Below are 20,952 nucleotides of genomic sequence, written 5' to 3'. Positions count from 1 at the left end.
TACACAATTTGATCGACCGAATGTAACTCGATCAACCGAATGTGATGTGGCACTCCCCTGGTGGCTACATGGCACTAGGCATTAAAAAATTCAAACCAAAATTTGGTCGATCGAATTTTTGGAAGCCAAAATACATAGCTTATGGACAATTCGAAAGCTGCCATCAAAGAATTCGGTCGGTCAAATTCAGTCGATCTAATTTTATTGCATTTTACCCCATGAATTTTCAAAAATCATATTTGACCCCTAACACTTTGAAAACTGACAATTTAACCCGTTTTTGAAGATTCTTTCAAAACCAACTTTAAGATATGAAAATATAGTTCACAAAAATTCATCATTTTAAAAGAATTAATAAATTTTAGTGAAAAACTTGGCTTAACCCAATAAGTTTGAAAAACGACATTTTAACCCAAAATGTGAAATATTTAAAAATGAGTTTTCAAGTGAGCTATCCCATGCAAATAAATATTCTAATCTAAACGAATTCTCCAAATTACAAACATGTCTACCTAAACTTGAGTTTTACTTCAAATCTTCAAGAATTCTTCACTTAAGCCTTGTCTTCATTTTCATCTTGAAACTCCTTCAAGTGCATTAGATAAATTCTTACAATCTAAACACATACTCAAGTAAAATCATTAGTTAATATGCTAAGGGACATATTGGTTTGTTATCATCAAAATAAAAGCATAATGACTCCTTAAGTCAACAACATATACCTCAGAATTTTCCAGTATTATCTAGCAAAAATGCATGCTAAGATCAAGTCATTATATTATAGTATGAACAAAAGAAATTTGTACTTAAGGTTGTGGGAATATTTTTCCATCCATATGGAATATCACCCATGATGACTTGTCATTGAAACGGAAAGAAGCTTTTAGAAATTTGAATAAATTGATCTCATGAAATGCAAAAATGAGAAAAACAGTTACACTTAACTAGCTAGGCTTTTGTACAAGATTCAAGTACATATTGACTGTGAAACAAGTGGAAAATGAGATTGATAACCGAAAACTTAAGAGAAAAACAAGGAAAAATAGATACTTCTGAAATTTCTCAAACTTTTTATTAACTCTACAAAATCTACAATAGTCACCATTATATAAGAGATGGATTATCCTTAACAGCAAAAGAATGACTAACTCAATTTTAGAATTTCAATGAAGTGGATTTGGATAAAAGGTCCCTTCATTACAACCTGACCATGCAACGTGTGGAATAACTACCATAGCGATAAATACATGAATTTAAAGGACATTAATTGTTAGTAAAAAACTTCAAAAAATTTTGAATCGTATTATACTTAATTTCATCCTCACATAATTGTCAAGTGGTTAGTAAGTCCTTGAATGGGATGTCGATAATGTTTTTTCTCTTATCATCAAGGTATGTAGCCATTAATTGATTCTTATTATGAGAGAATGTCCACGACGACATCAAACCCGCCATCCTAGAACAAGAACAAATAATATAAGTCATAAAAATTATACAACATAAACATGTTTAAAGTAACACAATGAAATATATACTTACATCTCCATATTTGGGCATTCATTGCCATTAAAGGACATATGGATGTGGAACCCTCCCACAATGGTCCTACATCAACCTTGACATCCATTAAAAAATTCAAAATATTCTATTAAGGCCCACAAAATAGAGATGTTGCAAAGAAAATGTTTTATTATATTTACCTTATATGAAGTTAAGGCATTAACAAAGATCTGAGTCTCCATCCTACTAAGTTGGTCTTTTATCTAACTCTCTATCCAAGCTATGACCATGTCAACATAGGCTTGGATACACTACTCCAAACCATGATCAGTAGTAAAAGGCTTAGGTGTTAGGGGCTCAAGTGTTAAGGGCTTAGGTGTGAGGATCTCAAATGTTGGGAGCTTAGTCACTAGGTGCTCAAGTGATGGATAATCTCTATCACGTGTAGGTGATAGATCATTTGTCTCCAGCGGAACAACTATATCAATAGATGAAAGGGAGGGTGACATCGTCGTATGGGCATAAGATGTGCCCATGTACTCTATGATGTTCACATACCAAGCTTCTCTCTTCTCTAACAGAGATATGACCTATAGAAATTTACATTATCGTGTTTGTTGTTATCATTTGGTTAATACTTTCATATTGAAACTTAAAATAAATAAATTAAAATAAATAATGACAAATAATATGGATTCACTTTTAAATCTCTATAAAAATAGTCATGGCAATATACCAACCTAGGGTATCTCTAGTATATCATTGAATGTCATGTAAAACCACTCGAATTTTCAGGCACAGTGGGATTGAGTTGTAGCCAGTGCAAGTCATTTGATTATTGATGTATATTAGTTCATATCGAGGAGTCACTGAGATTGACATGTATCTATGTCTCAACCTCGATTAATAAAGAAATTGAATTGTATACAGCCGTGTAGTTGATAAAGTTGAGAGTAGTTTGCTAATACTTTATTAGTCGGGTGGTTATGATATCTTGTTAGAGGCCAACTTGATTTGTGTATGAATTCAACCTAAATTCAGACACTATTAGTTTGATAAAGAGCTTATGGGCCACAATAAACACTTGACAACAACATTTGTTGATATTTAATTTCTTTATTTATGTTGATTAATTGTGTGTTGTTGCACATAATAGGGGTTGTTGTCAAAACAAGATTGACATTCATGTTGCTTTTTCCTGTCTCAATATTGGTTGCAGCATTCTAGTAAATATTCTTGTCTAAAACTACTCGAAAGTCTCCTTCGAGTAGTTCTACATAGCTTGCTCAACCTACCCTTGGGCTAAAAACCATGATCAACACTCACACATAGTTGTTTTATAAAGAGTCTTTATCATAAAGATCTTATAAATCACCATGTTGCATCGATCATAACAGGTAGCAAAAGAGGTTTTAGAGTTTTTCCTTGTAGTCCATTAATTGGGGGATAACTATTAATGTAGTGGTTCCTTACTCATGAAGTTTTTCCTCAAGAAATGAATATATGTAAAAGTGATAGTTCACGTCTCGAATATTAGATGGACATCCTTCTACTGAAGAATGTGATCCACCAATTGTATCCTTTCCATGTCATCATCCCATAATGAAAAGTCATAACTTCTTACTTTTTTAGTCCTAATTGTGATCTTATAACTAATATATCTATATAATTAAAATTTTAATTTTTGTGTTTGAATTTTGATTTGTAATTGATAACATTATATCCTTTTTCCTAATTCCTATAAATATGAAGGATTGCTAAGGGAAAAGGAAGCAAACGAAAACAAAGATAGATGTCAGGCATCTCCTCCACACATAGGATTAATTTTGCTTTAGCCTAAGTATGACGGCAAGACTTTGAAACCCAACAATTTGCCAAAAGGATCTTATTTGAAAGCCAATCCATCTCATGACACTACTTTGTACTCTTTGTAATAATTCTATTGGAACTTTCTCCTATAGTCATTAATATCATAACCATGGATGTAGACTCTTAAGTAATGAGTCAAACCATATTGAAAAACTACTTTCTATTTGACTTCCTCTTTACATTTATTTTGTACCATTGTAATGGATATTGGAGCTCATTCTCGAATCCTCAATATTGCTATCGTAGCCTATATTATATAAGACTCTAAATTGCGTACACTAGTTGATGATGAAAAATCTTATCAACATATGTATTTCTATCAAATAAGTCATGAGCAAATATGAGGATCCTCCACGCAGTTAAGGAATTGATGAATTGATACAAAGTTTACGATATCAATACAATGGTGACAAGCCATTTTCAAGGTGTTTTACCTGTCATGATTGACACAACTCACATAGTTTCCAATTGACATTATAAACTGCAATTTCGTTAAGAAGAAATTTAGATAACAATTAATGTAGTTAGTCGCTAGTTGCGGTTTGTAATATGCAGTTTTTGTATATGCAGTTTGTAATGTGTAGATGCAACATGTAATGCGGCAAATAGTCAAAGTTGGTAATGCAAGTAATTCGATCAACAATAGGCAAATTGTTAGTTAGTTTACAAATCCCAGTTGGTTATCATAAATTTTTTGCTAGTTGTTAGTTAACTGTTAGAAAGCTACTTGGTTCATATTGTATATAAGTTGTAGTTGATAAAACTTTCTAAAAGACTTCTTTCATTTCCTGTAAACAATTTCACGGTATCATAACCTGTGGAGAGTTTTCCTAGTAATTATCAGCTTCCAAATGAACACATTCACCGAAAAATTACTTCACACAAATGCAACAAACAAATCGTAGTATTTTAAATTACTAGGTTCTGAGTTTAATGTAGTGGTAGTAAATTTAACATTCCTAGTTTCTAGTTATATGGTTTAACTAAGATCTATCTTAGGTTAAACCATGAGACCATGTGCAACTCAAATCAAATCACAAAAAGAAATAGCAAACTGTCAATTACAAATCATAAATAAACATACAAAACAAAAACTTTCTATTTACTAAATTAATTCCCAGACTTCTAACTTGCCAGTTGCTGTGTTTCGATATGAGATAATTCAAACATTTCTCTCAACTTGTTCAAGCTCCCCTTGAATGATGAGTTGAAATTCTTTCAACCGCACTCGACTAGTTCAAACTCCACTTGAACAATGAGATTAAAATTTTTAAACTTTTGTTCTTGAATTGGAATTCCACTAGAATATTGAGTTCCACGTTCTAGATCACAAGACTAACCTTCAAAGTTAAAAGAACAAAGGAAAGCAATACAAACCGCAAATGTGCGGAGGACTTGAACAAATGTGATATAATTTCAGAGCCAAATATGAAGATAATTTTCAGCTTTATTGCCCTAGCGAAAAAAGAAGGTTATAAATACCCGACAAGTTTGAGCAATACACATGTTCAACTAAAATCTGATTGATTAAAAATTAAATAACTTGTTGCTACCTTGTACTTAATTAAGAAACAAACATAAAAATGTTCATACAAAAATTAGCAGTATGCACACATATGTTCATGAGGAAAATGTGTACATATCAAAACTAAATGTGAACAAAAAGTTCTTAATTTACTGAAACACCTACAATATTCATACAACATATACTACAACATATTATTAAAAAACAAAAAAAAAAACATATTTTTTGTATTATTATTCTAAATATTGTCTTTAAGTGTGACGCAATTTTATATATAAAGTGACTCAAAATATTTAGGAATAAATGATACAACAATGTAAAATAAAATGATAAATCATTTGAGACACGAATTTCGGAATGTCTAATATTATTTGTCTAATATTAGTTCTTAAACTTTCTTATGGACTTATCTTTAGGCAAAGAACAAAAAGAAAATGAAACAACTTTAGAAATCGCTATTAAGTCCACAAAATATATAATGTTTTGAAGATATTAATATCAGATATTGTAAATACATTAGAAAGTATGTTTTCTTTTGCTTAAAGAGTACATAATATAGTTTTTTCCTGTTTTGTTCATTAACTCTGTAGCAATACATAAAAGATGGACTGTCCTCTGTAGCAAAAGAAACACAAGCTTTTAGCCTTTCTTTACCACCCGACCATGCAACCTGTGCTGTAACTAACATAGCGATAAATGCATAAAATTAATGGTGATTCATTTAGTAAAATGTTACGCTCCTAAAAACGCATTATGATTTTTATGAAAAAATTCGATTTTACATAAAATGGGAAATGTCTTTGTCTTTTCTGTGGGGGGACCTCAATGTCAATAATTATGGATAAATGTGTAGAAGCAGCTGGATGACAAGTGTGGAGCCAGTAGGTAGCATGAACTTATGACTTTAATTTCATGGTTCGAGAAATTTCAAGTTTATTACATCATACCTATTACATCATTATTATTACGTCGTAATTTGTCAATTTGAAAACATTAAAGGTGTATATGACTAGGCGGTTTGCATACAAACCCTAGAATTGTGAATTTTATTTATTAAAAAAAATATTATTTGAAATATCTGACTGAACATATTTGATTGAAGAGTAATGTTATTTATATCTAATTTTAAATATTTAATTAAATATTTAAATGATATATCATTATGTTATTTAATATTATTTTATTATTAATTTAAAATTATTCAATTTTATGATAATAAATTATTTAAATACTTAATTAGGTATTAAAAAATAAATAAATTGGATATTTTATCATTAATTTGTTTAATTGTAAGTTTCTACTGATGTTTATCACTTTTTTGTTTCTGTTTTCCAGTGGACGAAACAACCTCAAATGTCTACCCACTTTGACAAAATTTTACACTCTGCACAAATGTGTTAAACGTGTATGCCTTGTTCTGCTTTTTATTATCATTTTATATTTTTTTTTTCCACAAAAGTTGTTGAAATTCATTTACGTTAACAAGGATAAGTTAGTAATTGAATTCATTGATCTCACCCTATAAATAGGACTGCATGGGTGGTAAATATAGTCATCAGTTTGAGTTGGAAGAGAGAGTCCTTGTGTAGAGATGGCGCTGCAACTTCCACATAACTATCATGAAATCGTTAAGGAAGCTGATTCACATATCGACATGTCCTCCCAGGAGAAGCTTAACAATCAGCTGTGCTCTGGAATTTTGTTGTGCAAAAACCAGACGGCAAGTGATCCCTTTTTATGACCTGAAAATTATCCAGATTTTTATCATCTTGTATCTGATCCTTTTTACCATATTATACTGTTTAGTGTTTTAATTATACTATATATTGCAGAAGTTTTGGGTTGACAACAATACCAAGATGAATAGCTTTGTTTTGTTTCCGAGGACTCTATCAATCACTTGGGGAAACGATGCACGCTATTGGAAGTGGACTTATGAAAAAGAGTCGAGGTAAATAAACATGTATGTATGATCTATATACTATTTTTTTTTTTTCAAACAAATTTAATGAATTAAGTGGTGGCTCTGATTTTGCAGTGGTGCTTATGTGGAGGTGGCTGAACTGTTAGAAGTATGTTGGGCTGAGGTTAAGGGGAAATTCGACACAAACAAGCTCACCCCAGGGACTTTTTACAAGCTTGCCTTTGTGGTCAAGTTTAATGAAGATGCTTCTGAATGGGAAAATCTTGTGAATCTCAAACTCGATCTCCCGAATGGAACCCAGATACAACGCAAAGAAAGCTTTAAGAATAAGCCCAAAAACCAGTGGATTGAGATCCTAGTTGCTGAGTTTAGAGTTCAAAAGAATGAAAAGCAAGGGGTGATGGAGTTCTCTATGACTGAAACCAGTGACTTCCATTGGAAAAAAGGAATTGTCCTCAATGGAGTCGTCATTCAGCCAGTGACATAATTGGCTAATAAACAATATTTGGACGTTTGCTGAACTAATATCGGAGACGCTACTAAATAAATATTAGTTCATATGCATGCGTCTCAAATACCACCGCTTCTATACTGTGTCTGTGTGAGCTTGTAAGCTCATTCTGTACAAGTTAATGGTCTCCGACAATAATGTGAGATAGATCTTTATAATAATATATGTCATAATACTTGTGTTCTAGCAACAGAAGAACCGTTTTATTCACTGATCTTACACTTTAAGAAGTGTTAAAATAACTATCGATTACATATCAAGCTTTTACATAATAATTATATTCAAGGATAATATGTATTGACATTCATGATAAGAAGCAGTTCAGAATCAGAACGAATGAATAACTAGGGAAAGACGTTGGATGGAAATAATTAATACATTTTCGTTGCAAAACAACTCGTGGCTGTTGGCTGTAATTCAAGTTCATAAATTTTGTACTAATGAATTAGGTAACAAACTAGAACTGCCTCCTAGCAGGATCATTCGTGCCATGATATATACATGTGACTCGAATATGAAGGCAAGCGAGTTTCGTTCCTGATTTGAGCACATTGAGATATACGTGTGACGGTATAGATCTGTGAATTCATAAGCAAGTTGAGAGGGTAACTTCATTTCATGTATCCCAACCGGCAACCTCCATTGCTTATACTTTCACACCTTTCGGGTAAAAATAACTTTTTTAGTGCACATGTTATTGCTTTTTACATAACCAGTAGTTCTCTTGTGATTTAACTTGTAAACATATGAGAATATATGTAAAACACTAAATTACTGTGACTAAGAAAAGAACCTTCAACAAAAGGCCAAAGGACTATTTCCCACCCAAGTTTGGGTGCAATCCTAGTCACATCCATGAGGTTTGAAAAAACTTTAGGAAGGGCGAAATATTAGTTTTTAAAACTTAGGAGAGAAAAATGTAATAAATTTTATATATTTTTCATATTATTAGTAAAATAACGATTTTACTCCTACTTCTATCGAAAAATTTTAACCTCAATTGCTTAACAGATGAAACTTTAAAATTTTCAAACCTCATGGATGTGACTTTGGGATTACACCCAAACTTGGGTGGGAAATAGTCCTTTAAAATTAATGCAATGATACCAAACAAAGGTTTGATAGAGAACTGAACTAGTTACATGATTAATATCTAACTGATACTAATCCCGTTTTTAATGACGATCATGCTTGCAGGAACTAGTTAATATTTGATTTGCTAAAATATTACCTTTCTTATAATGTAAATAATATTTGAGTTTTTCCTGAGAATTTTCCCGCTTTATTTAGCAAAAATACATGTCAAGATCAAGTCATTATCTTACACAATATGAACAGAAGAAATTATTACTCAAGCTTGTGGAAATGTGGAATATTATCCACGATGACTTGTCAATGAAAAGGAAAAGAAACTAGTCTAGAAATTTGAATAAACTGATCCCATGAAATGTAAAAAATGTGAAAAACAGTTACACTTAGCTGGCTAGGCTTTTGTACAAGATTCGGGTACATGTTGACTGTGAAGCAAGTGGAAAATGAGAGTGAACCAAAAGCTTGACGGAAAAACAAAGAAAAACAGAGATTTCTGAAATTCCTCTAGCTTTTTCATTAACTCTACAAAATCTACAACACTCACCAATACATAAAAGATGGACTGTCCTCTGTAGCAAAAGAAACACAAGCTTTTAGCCTTTCTTTACCACCCGACCATGCAACCTGTGCTTTAACTAACATAGCGATAAATGCATAAAATTAATGGTGATTCATTTAGTAAAATGTTACGCTCCTAAAAACGCATTATGATTTTTATGAAAAAATTCGATTTTACATAAAATGGGAAATGTCTTTGTCTTTTCTGTGGGGGACCTCAATGTCAATAATTATGGATAAATGTGTAGAAGCAGCTGGATGACAAGTGTGGAGCCAGTAGGTAGCATGAACTTATGACTTTAATTTCATGGTTCGAGAAATTTCAAGTTTATTACATCATACCTATTACATCATTATTATTACGTCGTAATTTGTCAATTTGAAAACATTAAAGGTGTATATGACTAGGCGGTTTGCATACAAACCCTAGAATTGTGAATTTTATTTATTAAAAAAAATATTATTTGAAATATCTGACTGAACATATTTGATTGAAGAGTAATGTTATTTATATCTAATTTTAAATATTTAATTAAATATTTAAATGATATATCATTATGTTATTTAATATTATTTTATTATTAATTTAAAATTATTCAATTTTATGATAATAAATTATTTAAATACTTAATTAGGTATTAAAAAATAAATAAATTGGATATTTTATCATTAATTTGTTTAATTGTAAGTTTCTACTGATGTTTATCACTTTTTTGTTTCTGTTTTCCAGTGGACGAAACAACCTCAAATGTCTACCCACTTTGACAAAATTTTACACTCTGCACAAATGTGTTAAACGTGTATGCCTTGTTCTGCTTTTTATTATCATTTTATATTTTTTTTTTCCACAAAAGTTGTTGAAATTCATTTACGTTAACAAGGATAAGTTAGTAATTGAATTCATTGATCTCACCCTATAAATAGGACTGCATGGGTGGTAAATATAGTCATCAGTTTGAGTTGGAAGAGAGAGTCCTTGTGTAGAGATGGCGCTGCAACTTCCACATAACTATCATGAAATCGTTAAGGAAGCTGATTCACATATCGACATGTCCTCCCAGGAGAAGCTTAACAATCAGCTGTGCTCTGGAATTTTGTTGTGCAAAAACCAGACGGCAAGTGATCCCTTTTTATGACCTGAAAATTATCCAGATTTTTATCATCTTGTATCTGATCCTTTTTACCATATTATACTGTTTAGTGTTTTAATTATACTATATATTGCAGAAGTTTTGGGTTGACAACAATACCAAGATGAATAGCTTTGTTTTGTTTCCGAGGACTCTATCAATCACTTGGGGAAACGATGCACGCTATTGGAAGTGGACTTATGAAAAAGAGTCGAGGTAAATAAACATGTATGTATGATCTATATACTATTTTTTTTTTTTCAAACAAATTTAATGAATTAAGTGGTGGCTCTGATTTTGCAGTGGTGCTTATGTGGAGGTGGCTGAACTGTTAGAAGTATGTTGGGCTGAGGTTAAGGGGAAATTCGACACAAACAAGCTCACCCCAGGGACTTTTTACAAGCTTGCCTTTGTGGTCAAGTTTAATGAAGATGCTTCTGAATGGGAAAATCTTGTGAATCTCAAACTCGATCTCCCGAATGGAACCCAGATACAACGCAAAGAAAGCTTTAAGAATAAGCCCAAAAACCAGTGGATTGAGATCCTAGTTGCTGAGTTTAGAGTTCAAAAGAATGAAAAGCAAGGGGTGATGGAGTTCTCTATGACTGAAACCAGTGACTTCCATTGGAAAAAAGGAATTGTCCTCAATGGAGTCGTCATTCAGCCAGTGACATAATTGGCTAATAAACAATATTTGGACGTTTGCTGAACTAATATCGGAGACGCTACTAAATAAATATTAGTTCATATGCATGCGTCTCAAATACCACCGCTTCTATACTGTGTCTGTGTGAGCTTGTAAGCTCATTCTGTACAAGTTAATGGTCTCCGACAATAATGTGAGATAGATCTTTATAATAATATATGTCATAATACTTGTGTTCTAGCAACAGAAGAACCGTTTTATTCACTGATCTTACACTTTAAGAAGTGTTAAAATAACTATCGATTACATATCAAGCTTTTACATAATAATTATATTCAAGGATAATATGTATTGACATTCATGATAAGAAGCAGTTCAGAATCAGAACGAATGAATAACTAGGGAAAGACGTTGGATGGAAATAATTAATACATTTTCGTTGCAAAACAACTCGTGGCTGTTGGCTGTAATTCAAGTTCATAAATTTTGTACTAATGAATTAGGTAACAAACTAGAACTGCCTCCTAGCAGGATCATTCGTGCCATGATATATACATGTGACTCGAATATGAAGGCAAGCGAGTTTCGTTCCTGATTTGAGCACATTGAGATATACGTGTGACGGTATAGATCTGTGAATTCATAAGCAAGTTGAGAGGGTAACTTCATTTCATGTATCCCAACCGGCAACCTCCATTGCTTATACTTTCACACCTTTCGGGTAAAAATAACTTTTTTAGTGCACATGTTATTGCTTTTTACATAACCAGTAGTTCTCTTGTGATTTAACTTGTAAACATATGAGAATATATGTAAAACACTAAATTACTGTGACTAAGAAAAGAACCTTCAACAAAAGGCCAAAGGACTATTTCCCACCCAAGTTTGGGTGCAATCCTAGTCACATCCATGAGGTTTGAAAAAACTTTAGGAAGGGCGAAATATTAGTTTTTAAAACTTAGGAGAGAAAAATGTAATAAATTTTATATATTTTTCATATTATTAGTAAAATAACGATTTTACTCCTACTTCTATCGAAAAATTTTAACCTCAATTGCTTAACAGATGAAACTTTAAAATTTTCAAACCTCATGGATGTGACTTTGGGATTACACCCAAACTTGGGTGGGAAATAGTCCTTTAAAATTAATGCAATGATACCAAACAAAGGTTTGATAGAGAACTGAACTAGTTACATGATTAATATCTAACTGATACTAATCCCGTTTTTAATGACGATCATGCTTGCAGGAACTAGTTAATATTTGATTTGCTAAAATATTACCTTTCTTATAATGTAAATAATATTTGAGTTTTTCCTGAGAATTTTCCCGCTTTATTTAGCAAAAATACATGTCAAGATCAAGTCATTATCTTACACAATATGAACAGAAGAAATTATTACTCAAGCTTGTGGAAATGTGGAATATTATCCACGATGACTTGTCAATGAAAAGGAAAAGAAACTAGTCTAGAAATTTGAATAAACTGATCCCATGAAATGTAAAAAATGTGAAAAACAGTTACACTTAGCTGGCTAGGCTTTTGTACAAGATTCGGGTACATGTTGACTGTGAAGCAAGTGGAAAATGAGAGTGAACCAAAAGCTTGACGGAAAAACAAAGAAAAACAGAGATTTCTGAAATTCCTCTAGCTTTTTCATTAACTCTACAAAATCTACAACACTCACCAATACATAAAAGATGGACTGTCCTCTGTAGCAAAAGAAACACAAGCTTTTAGCCTTTCTTTACCACCCGACCATGCAACCTGTGCTTTAACTAACATAGCGATAAATGCATAAAATTAATGGTGATTCATTTAGTAAAATGTTACGCTCCTAAAAACGCATTATGATTTTTATGAAAAAATTCGATTTTACATAAAATGGGAAATGTCTTTGTCTTTTCTGTGGGGGGACCTCAATGTCAATAATTATGGATAAATGTGTAGAAGCAGCTGGATGACAAGTGTGGAGCCAGTAGGTAGCATGAACTTATGACTTTAATTTCATGGTTCGAGAAATTTCAAGTTTATTACATCATACCTATTACATCATTATTATTACGTCGTAATTTGTCAATTTGAAAACATTAAAGGTGTATATGACTAGGCGGTTTGCATACAAACCCTAGAATTGTGAATTTTATTTATTAAAAAAAATATTATTTGAAATATCTGACTGAACATATTTGATTGAAGAGTAATGTTATTTATATCTAATTTTAAATATTTAATTAAATATTTAAATGATATATCATTATGTTATTTAATATTATTTTATTATTAATTTAAAATTATTCAATTTTATGATAATAAATTATTTAAATACTTAATTAGGTATTAAAAAATAAATAAATTGGATATTTTATCATTAATTTGTTTAATTGTAAGTTTCTACTGATGTTTATCACTTTTTTGTTTCTGTTTTCCAGTGGACGAAACAACCTCAAATGTCTACCCACTTTGACAAAATTTTACACTCTGCACAAATGTGTTAAACGTGTATGCCTTGTTCTGCTTTTTATTATCATTTTATATTTTTTTTTTCCACAAAAGTTGTTGAAATTCATTTACGTTAACAAGGATAAGTTAGTAATTGAATTCATTGATCTCACCCTATAAATAGGACTGCATGGGTGGTAAATATAGTCATCAGTTTGAGTTGGAAGAGAGAGTCCTTGTGTAGAGATGGCGCTGCAACTTCCACATAACTATCATGAAATCGTTAAGGAAGCTGATTCACATATCGACATGTCCTCCCAGGAGAAGCTTAACAATCAGCTGTGCTCTGGAATTTTGTTGTGCAAAAACCAGACGGCAAGTGATCCCTTTTTATGACCTGAAAATTATCCAGATTTTTATCATCTTGTATCTGATCCTTTTTACCATATTATACTGTTTAGTGTTTTAATTATACTATATATTGCAGAAGTTTTGGGTTGACAACAATACCAAGATGAATAGCTTTGTTTTGTTTCCGAGGACTCTATCAATCACTTGGGGAAACGATGCACGCTATTGGAAGTGGACTTATGAAAAAGAGTCGAGGTAAATAAACATGTATGTATGATCTATATACTATTTTTTTTTTTTCAAACAAATTTAATGAATTAAGTGGTGGCTCTGATTTTGCAGTGGTGCTTATGTGGAGGTGGCTGAACTGTTAGAAGTATGTTGGGCTGAGGTTAAGGGGAAATTCGACACAAACAAGCTCACCCCAGGGACTTTTTACAAGCTTGCCTTTGTGGTCAAGTTTAATGAAGATGCTTCTGAATGGGAAAATCTTGTGAATCTCAAACTCGATCTCCCGAATGGAACCCAGATACAACGCAAAGAAAGCTTTAAGAATAAGCCCAAAAACCAGTGGATTGAGATCCTAGTTGCTGAGTTTAGAGTTCAAAAGAATGAAAAGCAAGGGGTGATGGAGTTCTCTATGACTGAAACCAGTGACTTCCATTGGAAAAAAGGAATTGTCCTCAATGGAGTCGTCATTCAGCCAGTGACATAATTGGCTAATAAACAATATTTGGACGTTTGCTGAACTAATATCGGAGACGCTACTAAATAAATATTAGTTCATATGCATGCGTCTCAAATACCACCGCTTCTATACTGTGTGTGTGTGAGCTTGTAAGCTCATTCTGTACAAGTTAATGGTCTCCGACAATAATGTGAGATAGATCTTTATAATAATATATGTCATAATACTTGTGTTCTAGCAACAGAAGAACCGTTTTATTCACTGATCTTACACTTTAAGAAGTGTTAAAATAACTATCGATTACATATCAAGCTTTTACATAATAATTATATTCAAGGATAATATGTATTGACATTCATGATAAGAAGCAGTTCAGAATCAGAACGAATGAATAACTAGGGAAAGACGTTGGATGGAAATAATTAATACATTTTCGTTGCAAAACAACTCGTGGCTGTTGGCTGTAATTCAAGTTCATAAATTTTGTACTAATGAATTAGGTAACAAACTAGAACTGCCTCCTAGCAGGATCATTCGTGCCATGATATATACATGTGACTCGAATATGAAGGCAAGCGAGTTTCGTTCCTGATTTGAGCACATTGAGATATACGTGTGACGGTATAGATCTGTGAATTCATAAGCAAGTTGAGAGGGTAACTTCATTTCATGTATCCCAACCGGCAACCTCCATTGCTTATACTTTCACACCTTTCGGGTAAAAATAACTTTTTTAGTGCACATGTTATTGCTTTTTACATAACCAGTAGTTCTCTTGTGATTTAACTTGTAAACATATGAGAATATATGTAAAACACTAAATTACTGTGACTAAGAAAAGAACCTTCAACAAAAGGCCAAAGGACTATTTCCCACCCAAGTTTGGGTGCAATCCTAGTCACATCCATGAGGTTTGAAAAAACTTTAGGAAGGGCGAAATATTAGTTTTTAAAACTTAGGAGAGAAAAATGTAATAAATTTTATATATTTTTCATATTATTAGTAAAATAACGATTTTACTCCTACTTCTATCGAAAAATTTTAACCTCAATTGCTTAACAGATGAAACTTTAAAATTTTCAAACCTCATGGATGTGACTTTGGGATTACACCCAAACTTGGGTGGGAAATAGTCCTTTAAAATTAATGCAATGATACCAAACAAAGGTTTGATAGAGAACTGAACTAGTTACATGATTAATATCTAACTGATACTAATCCCGTTTTTAATGACGATCATGCTTGCAGGAACTAGTTAATATTTGATTTGCTAAAATATTACCTTTCTTATAATGTAAATAATATTTGAGTTTTTCCTGAGAATTTTCCCGCTTTATTTAGCAAAAATACATGTCAAGATCAAGTCATTATCTTACACAATATGAACAGAAGAAATTATTACTCAAGCTTGTGGAAATGTGGAATATTATCCACGATGACTTGTCAATGAAAAGGAAAAGAAACTAGTCTAGAAATTTGAATAAACTGATCCCATGAAATGTAAAAAATGTGAAAAACAGTTACACTTAGCTGGCTAGGCTTTTGTACAAGATTCGGGTACATGTTGACTGTGAAGCAAGTGGAAAATGAGAGTGAACCAAAAGCTTGACGGAAAAACAAAGAAAAACAGAGATTTCTGAAATTCCTCTAGCTTTTTCATTAACTCTACAAAATCTACAACACTCACCAATACATAAAAGATGGACTGTCCTCTGTAGCAAAAGAAACACAAGCTTTTAGCCTTTCTTTACCACCCGACCATGCAACCTGTGCTTTAACTAACATAGCGATAAATGCATAAAATTAATGGTGATTCATTTAGTAAAATGTTACGCTCCTAAAAACGCATTATGATTTTTATGAAAAAATTCGATTTTACATAAAATGGGAAATGTCTTTGTCTTTTCTGTGGGGGGACCTCAATGTCAATAATTATGGATAAATGTGTAGAAGCAGCTGGATGACAAGTGTGGAGCCAGTAGGTAGCATGAACTTATGACTTTAATTTCATGGTTCGAGAAATTTCAAGTTTATTACATCATACCTATTACATCATTATTATTACGTCGTAATTTGTCAATTTGAAAACATTAAAGGTGTATATGACTAGGCGGTTTGCATACAAACCCTAGAATTGTGAATTTTATTTATTAAAAAAAATATTATTTGAAATATCTGACTGAACATATTTGATTGAAGAGTAATGTTATTTATATCTAATTTTAAATATTTAATTAAATATTTAAATGATATATCATTATGTTATTTAATATTATTTTATTATTAATTTAAAATTATTCAATTTTATGATAATAAATTATTTAAATACTTAATTAGGTATTAAAAAATAAATAAATTGGATATTTTATCATTAATTTGTTTAATTGTAAGTTTCTACTGATGTTTAATTGTAAATATTTAATTGGATATTTAAATAACTTTTTTAGTGCACATGTTATTGCTTTTTACATAACCAGTAGTTCTCTTGTTATTTAACTTGTAAACATATGAGAATATAAGTAAAACACTAAATTACTGTGACTAAGAAAAGAACCTTCAACAAAAGGCCAAAGGGGTATTTCCCACCCATGTTTGGGTGCAATTCCAAAGTCACATCCATGAGGTTTGAAAAAACTTTGGGAGGGGTGAAATGTTAGCTTTTAAAACTTATGAGAGAAAAATGTAATAAATTTTATATATTTTTCATATTATTAGTAAAATAATGATTTTACTCCTATTTCTAACAAAAAATTTTAACCTTAATTGCTCAATGGATGGAAATCCGGATTTTTTAAACCCCATAGATGTGACTTTGAGATTGCACCCAAACTTGGGTGGGAAATAGTCCTTTGGCCTCAATAAAATTAATGTGATGATGCCGAACAAAGGTTTGATAAAGAACCAAACTAGTTACATGATTAATATCTAACTGATGCTAATCCAGTTTTTAATGACGATGATGCTTGCAAGAACTACTTAATATTTGATTTGCTAAAACATTACTTTTCTTACAATGTAAATAATATTTGAGTTTTTCCCGAGAATTTTCCCACTTTATTTAGCAAAAATGCATGTCAAGATCAAGTCATTACCTTGCACAATATGAAAAGAAGAAATTATTACTCAAGCTTGTGGAAATGTGGAATATTACCCACGATGACTTGTCAATGAAAAGGAAAAGAAACTAATCTAGAAATTTGAATAAATTGATCCCATGAAATGTAAAAAATGTGAAAAACAATTACATTTAGCTGGCTAGGCTTTTGTACAAGATTCGGGTACATGTTGACTGTGAAGCAAGTGGAAAATGAGAGTGAACAAAAAAACTTGAGGGAAAAACAAAGAAAAACAGAGATTTCTGAAATTCCTCTGGCTTTTTTATTAACTCTACAAAATCTACAAGACTCACCAATACATAAAAGATGGACTGTCCTCTGTGGCAAAAGAAACACAAACTAACTCAATTTTAGCCTTTCTTTACCACCCGACCGTGCAACTTGTGCGGTAACTAACAGAGCAATAAATGCATAAAATTAATATGATTCATTGTTAGAAAAAAACTTCAGAAGTTTTGAATGGGATTATACTTACATCCTCGCATAGTGGTCAAATGGTTGGTGAGTTCTGTGAGGGGATGTCAATAATGTTCTCTCTCTTATCGTCAAGCCACGGATGTAAGATTTATTTATATAAATTTAAATAAATAAATCAATCAATTGTATTTCAAAGGATTTACACACAAACTATAAAATATTGAATTAATCTTCAGGGTTTTAGAAATACTTGAATTTCCATGCAATTTAAACCTTCCCTATTTTAGAGGGCCTGGGGAATATTTTTATCTTTTTCATTATGCCCTGTAACACTCCCAATTAGCAATTCACATAAACCAATCCTACCAATCGATTGGATTTTCATCAACTTAATCACAATTAGTAAAATAAATACATAATAATAATAATTATAAAAATTATCACCCACAGAAACTTTATAATCAATTTTTATAACTAGCCATATATATATATATATATACATATCCACCAATATCTACATCAAGTATATATATATATATGCATATATTCACATATACATCAAAACATATATATATCAATAAAAATATGGTGTCTTCCTCCCTCAGCCTCATGCCTCATTAGTGCTCCCTGGGAACCTTTGCTGCATTTCTTTACCTGTAAAATATTAAATTAAACGGAATGAGCGACTATGACTCAGTAAGAAAATCATACTCAACACTTAAAGTATTTCATACCAGTATCAATCTCTTTCATACTCAGCGTGTCTGGGCTATTTATGTATAAAATTATTGACACGGACACGCATTAAACACATATCAGAATTCTCTTCTTTCACCAATTTATTCATTTTCTTACTATACAAATATGATTCATTTGTTATGATTTATGTATGTATGAGTGTCATGACTTTTCTATTTTCTGATCATACATCTTTCTCAATTCTTTATCAGCCATATAGGCTTGCATGTATGATTCTAATGCAATTTACTTTCATAAAATATTTTCTGACCGGTCTAGACTACATATGACAGTACTTGCAGTCACCATACCAAGTACAATTCTCTCTTACACGCATATTTTATTTTATTTTTTCTTTGCTGTCCACACAGTACAGCTAATATTTTTCTTTGTTGTCCACACAGTACAGCTAATATTTTTTCTTTGCTGTCCACACAATACAACTCATATTTTTCTTTGCTGTCCACACAGTACAGCTAATATTTTTTTCTTTGCTGTTCACACAATACAACTAATATTTTTATTTGCTGTCCACACAGTACAACTCGCGTGTAAGGATTTTAAGTAGGTTTTTTGCTTTCCTGTATCATATGAGTCATTATAAAACCAAAAATACTTGTTTTCCATTTTTTTGAAAACATGCATAACTTAGAAAATATTTTTCCTCTTTCTTTATTTTTTCTGAATCATGCATATGCTATGATTCCTCATGTATGCATGTATAACCATAATATGAAATATGCTCATTCATTATTTTCCTTTATTCTTTTCATTCCTTCTCAAATATTATATTATTTTCTCATGCATTTATATATATATCATGCCTCAAATTAATTTCAATTATACAATATAGGCTTAATATAAGGGTTATTCCATATATCATGCATATAATTAAGCAAAATTAGCCTATATCACATAAAATGACATTTTTGCCCTTATGGCCAAAATTTACATCATGAATCCTAATGAATTTCTTTATCCTTTTAAGCATAAATCATCTTAATTCTAATACCTTACACACTTATATAAGTAAAGGTTATTTAAATAACCTAACTCAAATTTACTTCAAGTATGTAAAGTATGAAATTCTTACCTTTTCTTTGCTAATTTGGTGATTTAAGCTTATTCACATTCTTTTCTTATTTCTGGCAACTTTAATCAACCAAAAATATGATCATCCATCAAAACCTCAAATTTCACATATCTTAAAAATTAAATTTCTTACCTTAGAACTGATCAGAATTGACAGATCTACACTTTTTATAACTGGAGCCTCTGGAAATTAGGTGGTTTAGCTAGGTTTTTTGATGAATTTTGGTTAAGGGAAAAAGCTTAGCTAAAAGTCATGGAGTTCTCAGCTAAAATGAAGAAGGAAATGAATAGGCATAAGTTTATAAACATATTGGACCATTTTGCCCTTAATCTTTTTCATAAATTACTATTTTATCCTTAGCCGATTACCAAAAACCCTTAGCACCACCATATAATTTCAAGTGTGCTATTCAATTTTAATTCCCACTTTGTCCCTTGAATCTTTATAAAATGACCATTTTACCCCTTTTGAAAATTATTGCTCATTTAGTAGTTTTCTCTAATTCTTTTGCAATTGCTCTAAACAACAAATTATAAAATCAACTCTAGGGGTAATTTTGGAAGTTGAGTTTACTGACACACCTGAATTCGGATGTTACATTTCTTCCCCCCCTAAAAGAATTTCGTCCTCGAAATTTAAACAAATAAATTGGGAAATCTCTCTTTCATTTGTTGCTCAACCTCCCATGTGGCTTCTTCCACCTTATGATTCTTCCATAATACTTTCACTAATGGAATTGTCTTATTTCGGAGCTCTTTTATTTTTCTGTCAAGTATCTGCACCGATTGCTCCTCATAAGCTAAATCTTCTTTTAATTCCATATCATCTGATTTCAATACATGTGAAGGATCGCTAATGTATTTTCTTAATAAAGAAATATGAAATACATTATGAACTCGATCCATACTAAGTGGAAGTGCAAGTCTATAAGCCACTTTGCCCACTTTTTCTAAAATTTCAAATGGGCCAATAAATCTTGGAGCAAGTTTCCCTTTTCTTCCAAATCTCATCACGTGCTTCTAAAGGGCTACTTTCACAAAAACTTTGTCACCCGGTTGAAACTCTACTTTTTTCCTTTTCAAATCTGCATAGCTCTTTTGTTTGTCCTGAGCTTGCTTCAATCTAGTCTTGATAGTCTTTATATCTTCCACCATCCTTTGGGTTAACTCAGGCCCAAGAACTTGACTTAAATCATCTCGCTCTCCTATGTCATCCCAATGTAATGGAGATCTACACTTTCTTCCATAAAGAGCCTCATATGGTGTCATTTTAATGGTGGATTGATAGCTATTATTATATGCAAATTCTATCAATGGAACCATTTCATGCTAGGTTATTTTATAATCTAA

At 31.5% G+C, this 20,952-nt stretch overlaps 3 protein-coding genes across 3 annotated transcripts; all 3 read left to right on the top strand.

The window, feature by feature from the left end:
- Positions 1–6,432: 6,432 nt before the first annotated feature.
- On the top strand, positions 6,433–7,519 carry LOC123218601 (protein PHLOEM PROTEIN 2-LIKE A1-like). The gene is made up of 3 exons (XM_044640100.1): positions 6,433–6,614; positions 6,727–6,845; positions 6,933–7,519. The coding sequence occupies exons 1-3, from the start codon at positions 6,486–6,488 to the stop codon at positions 7,303–7,305; spliced, it is 621 nt and encodes a 206-aa protein (XP_044496035.1). The 5' UTR covers positions 6,433–6,485; the 3' UTR covers positions 7,306–7,519.
- Positions 7,520–9,912: 2,393 nt separating this feature from the next.
- On the top strand, positions 9,913–10,999 carry LOC123218597 (protein PHLOEM PROTEIN 2-LIKE A1-like). The gene is made up of 3 exons (XM_044640096.1): positions 9,913–10,094; positions 10,207–10,325; positions 10,413–10,999. The coding sequence occupies exons 1-3, from the start codon at positions 9,966–9,968 to the stop codon at positions 10,783–10,785; spliced, it is 621 nt and encodes a 206-aa protein (XP_044496031.1). The 5' UTR covers positions 9,913–9,965; the 3' UTR covers positions 10,786–10,999.
- A 2,394-nt stretch (positions 11,000–13,393) lies between these two features.
- Positions 13,394–14,480, top strand: LOC123218561 (protein PHLOEM PROTEIN 2-LIKE A1-like). Its single transcript, XM_044640048.1, has 3 exons — positions 13,394–13,575; positions 13,688–13,806; positions 13,894–14,480. Exons 1-3 carry the CDS (start codon positions 13,447–13,449, stop codon positions 14,264–14,266), a joined length of 621 nt encoding a protein of 206 aa, XP_044495983.1. The 5' UTR covers positions 13,394–13,446; the 3' UTR covers positions 14,267–14,480.
- Positions 14,481–20,952: the final 6,472 nt, after the last annotated feature.

Source organism: Mangifera indica, chromosome 6 (genome assembly GCF_011075055.1).
Source record: "Mangifera indica cultivar Alphonso chromosome 6, CATAS_Mindica_2.1, whole genome shotgun sequence".
Classification (NCBI taxonomy): Eukaryota; Viridiplantae; Streptophyta; class Magnoliopsida; order Sapindales; family Anacardiaceae; genus Mangifera; species Mangifera indica.
The sequence above is the reverse complement of the archived record's forward strand: the minus strand, read 5'-3'. Positions and strand labels throughout refer to the sequence as shown.

Bases quoted from the DNA above. Each gene is read 5' to 3' on its own strand.
- LOC123218601 (XM_044640100.1), top strand. From the start codon at position 6,486: ATGGCGCTGCAACTTCCACATAACTATCATGAAATCGTTAAGGAAGCT. The intron at 6,615-6,726 runs GCAAGTGATCCC...TATATATTGCAG, and splicing joins TGTTGTGCAAAAACCAGACG to AAGTTTTGGGTTGACAACAA. The intron at 6,846-6,932 runs GTAAATAAACAT...CTGATTTTGCAG, and splicing joins ACTTATGAAAAAGAGTCGAG to TGGTGCTTATGTGGAGGTGG.
- LOC123218597 (XM_044640096.1), top strand. From the start codon at position 9,966: ATGGCGCTGCAACTTCCACATAACTATCATGAAATCGTTAAGGAAGCT. The intron at 10,095-10,206 runs GCAAGTGATCCC...TATATATTGCAG, and splicing joins TGTTGTGCAAAAACCAGACG to AAGTTTTGGGTTGACAACAA. The intron at 10,326-10,412 runs GTAAATAAACAT...CTGATTTTGCAG, and splicing joins ACTTATGAAAAAGAGTCGAG to TGGTGCTTATGTGGAGGTGG.
- LOC123218561 (XM_044640048.1), top strand. From the start codon at position 13,447: ATGGCGCTGCAACTTCCACATAACTATCATGAAATCGTTAAGGAAGCT. The intron at 13,576-13,687 runs GCAAGTGATCCC...TATATATTGCAG, and splicing joins TGTTGTGCAAAAACCAGACG to AAGTTTTGGGTTGACAACAA. The intron at 13,807-13,893 runs GTAAATAAACAT...CTGATTTTGCAG, and splicing joins ACTTATGAAAAAGAGTCGAG to TGGTGCTTATGTGGAGGTGG.